The sequence below is a fragment of the Neomonachus schauinslandi genome, unplaced genomic scaffold (assembly GCF_002201575.2).
Source record: "Neomonachus schauinslandi unplaced genomic scaffold, ASM220157v2 HiC_scaffold_2052, whole genome shotgun sequence".
In the NCBI taxonomy this organism is placed as follows: Eukaryota; Metazoa; Chordata; class Mammalia; order Carnivora; family Phocidae; genus Neomonachus; species Neomonachus schauinslandi.
In genome coordinates this window covers 3332-5565 of record NW_025410742.1, presented here as the reverse complement: position 1 = coordinate 5565, position 2234 = coordinate 3332, and the positions used below count along the sequence as shown (strand labels likewise).

General features: G+C 43.5%; 1 protein-coding gene across 1 annotated transcript; it reads left to right on the top strand.

The window, feature by feature from the left end:
- The first annotated feature begins 240 nt into the window (after positions 1-240).
- LOC110593196 (olfactory receptor 3A1-like) lies at positions 241-1221 on the top strand. Its single transcript, XM_021704434.2, has one exon. The coding sequence runs from the start codon at positions 241-243 to the stop codon at positions 1219-1221; it is 981 nt and encodes a 326-aa protein (XP_021560109.1).
- The last annotated feature ends 1013 nt before the right edge of the window (positions 1222-2234 follow it).

Sequence of the window (2234 nt, the reverse complement as noted above, 5' to 3'; positions counted from 1 at the left end):
AAAAATAAATAAATAAATAAATAAATAAATAAATAAATAAATAAATTCTTTTACGCATATGGGGGAAGGCAAAGGTTCTTCCTGAGACTTCTGTTTTTTAAAAGTAATCAGTCTAAAATAATCCACATGCCATTTGGGATGGCAAATTTTGCTGCCCCACAGAGTCGGTTTCTTCTTTTTGAATCAATATATTGAGAGGAATGATTCTTTTTCTCCTTGGATGTTTCCTTGCAGGAACTAATGCAGTCAAAATTTGGGGCCAATAGAATAGCCATTACTGAGTTCATCCTGTTGGGCTTGGTGGAGACACCAGAGCTGTGGCCAGTTGTCTTCGTAGTCTTCCTCTTTGCCTACCTGGTCATAGTTGGAGGCAACCTCAGCATCCTGGCTGCCGTCTTGGTGGAGCCCAAACTCCACACCCCCATGTACTTCTTCCTGGGGAACCTATCAGTGCTGGATGTTGGGTGCATCACCGTCACTGTTCCCTCGATGTTGGCTCGTCTCCTGTCCCACAAGCGTACAATTCCCTATGGAGCCTGCTTCACACAACTTTTCTTCTTCCATCTCTTGGTTGGGGTAGACTGCTTCCTGCTGACAGCCATGGCCTATGACCGATTCCTGGCCATCTGCCAGCCCCTTACCTACAACACCCAAATGAGCCAGACAGTCCAGAGGATATTGGTGGCTGTGTCCTGGGCTTTAGCCTTCACCAATGCACTGAGTCACACAGTAGCCATAGCCACACTCAACTTCTGTGGTCCCAATGTGATCAATCACTTCTATTGTGACCTCCCACAGCTCTTCCAGCTCTCCTGCTCCAGCGCCCAGCTCAACGAGCTGCTGCTCTTTGCTGTGGGTTTCATAATGGCAGGTACCCCCTTGGCTCTCATCATCACCTCCTATGCCCATGTGGCAGCTGCAGTTCTACGAATCCGCTCTGCTGAGGGCAGGAAGAAAGCCTTCTCCACATGTGGCTCTCACCTCACCATGGTGGGCATATTCTATGGTTCAGGTATATTTAATTACATGCGACTTGGTTCAGCCAAACTTTCAGACAAGGATAAAGGGGTTGGGGTCTTCAACACTGTTATCAACCCCATGCTGAATCCAATCATCTACAGCCTCAGGAACCCTGATGTACAGGATGCCCTCTGGCGGGTGCTCAAGGGGAAGGTCTTGAGGTCTGGAATGTCACCCACTCCTTTTCTCTTTCTGAACTAAAAGAGAAATACTCTAAAGCCAGTAACTAAGACAAATGTTCCATAATTGCTTCTGTCTCCCTACACATGAGGATATTTTGTTAGGGATAATAGTTATTGTTTCTCAAAGAAGCTATGCCCAATTTATAGACAATAAACGTGTTAAGCTCTGCTAAGGCCAGCCCCTTTGACAAATTACAACTTCAGTCCCTGCATGCTCCTTTTTCTGTGTAGAAGTGAAACCTCGAGCCTTGACTATTACAGGTTCATATCACACAGTTTGGTTATAATCTGGGTTCCCAAAAATATCCAATCAAAGTCCTCCCCACCCCCACCCTCACCCAATAGTAAGTCATGTGATTCCCTCAAGTTCAGGTATGGATGGTCTATTATAAAACATGGGCCTAGAGATCAGAATCATTTTATTTTTCCTGTCAGGTTTCTACAAAGCAAAAAAAGCACCTCAATCTTTTCCTATCACACAAAGATACCATGGGATATAGAGGGGACGAAGGGGAAGTTGTATTGGGTATGTGTTCTCTAGAAACTCTGAAGACCATGATCCTTGTGGACAAATTTTTAAAACTTCATTAACACACATGACAAATCATAAAATGAATGTTCCTCATCTATCTTTCCTGATGTACTTCAAATCTTTTGAAAAGATAATCTTTTCTAATGTAAATATTATTTAAACATGAAAAAAATCCCAAACTACTCAATATGAACTTCCTCTCTAAATCCTCACTCTCAGTCCCCAAACCTTCCAGCTGAGATAATCCATATCTGTAAATAGCAATATTTCCCCTAAAATTTCCTTTCTCAGTAAGAGAGCAGTCTCTAACCTAGAACATTCTCTCATCTTGCATGCTGCTTCCCAGGCTTTTGTCCAGTCTGTATTTGGCTGTATTTTCCTTCTAACCTCTCTTTGAGATGCATTGCCCATTCTGGGCATCTCTACCATGCCACTGATGTTTCCTCATTCATTTCTCTAAAACATCCCTTTGACCTGCACCTGTGGCATGGCTTCTCCAT